This window comes from Bison bison, unplaced genomic scaffold (genome assembly GCF_000754665.1).
Source record: "Bison bison bison isolate TAMUID 2011002044 unplaced genomic scaffold, Bison_UMD1.0 scf7180017862242, whole genome shotgun sequence".
Lineage (NCBI taxonomy): Eukaryota > Metazoa > Chordata > Mammalia > Artiodactyla > Bovidae > Bison > Bison bison.
Genome location: NW_011492814.1, coordinates 96,682 through 97,408, shown reverse-complemented (window position 1 = coordinate 97,408; position 727 = coordinate 96,682). Strand labels below are relative to the sequence as shown.

General features: G+C 66.3%; 1 protein-coding gene across 1 annotated transcript in view; it reads right to left on the bottom strand.

Annotated features, from left to right (window-relative positions):
* The window catches only part of SARDH (sarcosine dehydrogenase), a 63,370-nt gene that overhangs the window by 58,848 nt on the left and 3,795 nt on the right, over positions 1–727 (bottom strand). Inside the window, exon 5 of the mRNA XM_010832766.1 lies at positions 717–725. Coding sequence (XP_010831068.1) covers positions 717–725 — 9 coding nt within the window. The remainder of the gene's footprint in view (positions 1–716; positions 726–727) is intronic.

Below are 727 nucleotides of genomic sequence, written 5' to 3'. Positions count from 1 at the left end.
GAAATTAAGGGGCTCTGTGCCAGGATCTCAGGGCAGGTGGTGACGGGGTCCCGGGACCGACTGAAGTTCCCCCACAGAGCGGACCCCTTCTGAGTGGGGTCTGGGGAGTGGCCGGCCCAGGGAGAAGTGACGGTGGGGGGACAGGCCATGCGGGCAGTGACGGGTGCCGTCTGAACCTCTCCCCAGCTCCACATTCGGCGCCATCATGCTTGTATGGGCCAAAGCGGGAGTGACTGCCCCACAGACACTGCCAATCTTAACGCAGGGTTAAGGCAGAAGGTTGGCTGCCCTGGGGACATGCACACCGGTCAGGTGCTGAGGACCGTGGTGCCCGCTGAGGACGCCTCTCTGCCTCATCTCTGGCGGTCCCTCCCCTGTGCATCCTCTGCACCCCGCGGATGCCCCTCATCCTGGGGGCTCCATCTGGAGAAAGGGCTTGTACTCTGAGCAGACAGCTGCCTGGGCCCCTGGTTCTGGTCTCAGCTCTGCCCTGCCCCCCGGGCTGGGTCCACAGTCAGTGTCCGCTCCCTCCTTCCCACCGCAGCTCTGCCGAGACTCAGGGACACGCAGGGCCACCTTCAGGACGAGCCCGCCTCTGTCCTCCATGGCCTTCCCTCTGCCTCAGCTGCCTCCAGCAGGCCTCCTACTGGTCAGCCCAGGGCTAGCACCTCAGTGGGTCCAGGCCCTCCCGCCCCCACCTGCACCCCGACCCCTACCCGCCGTGTGC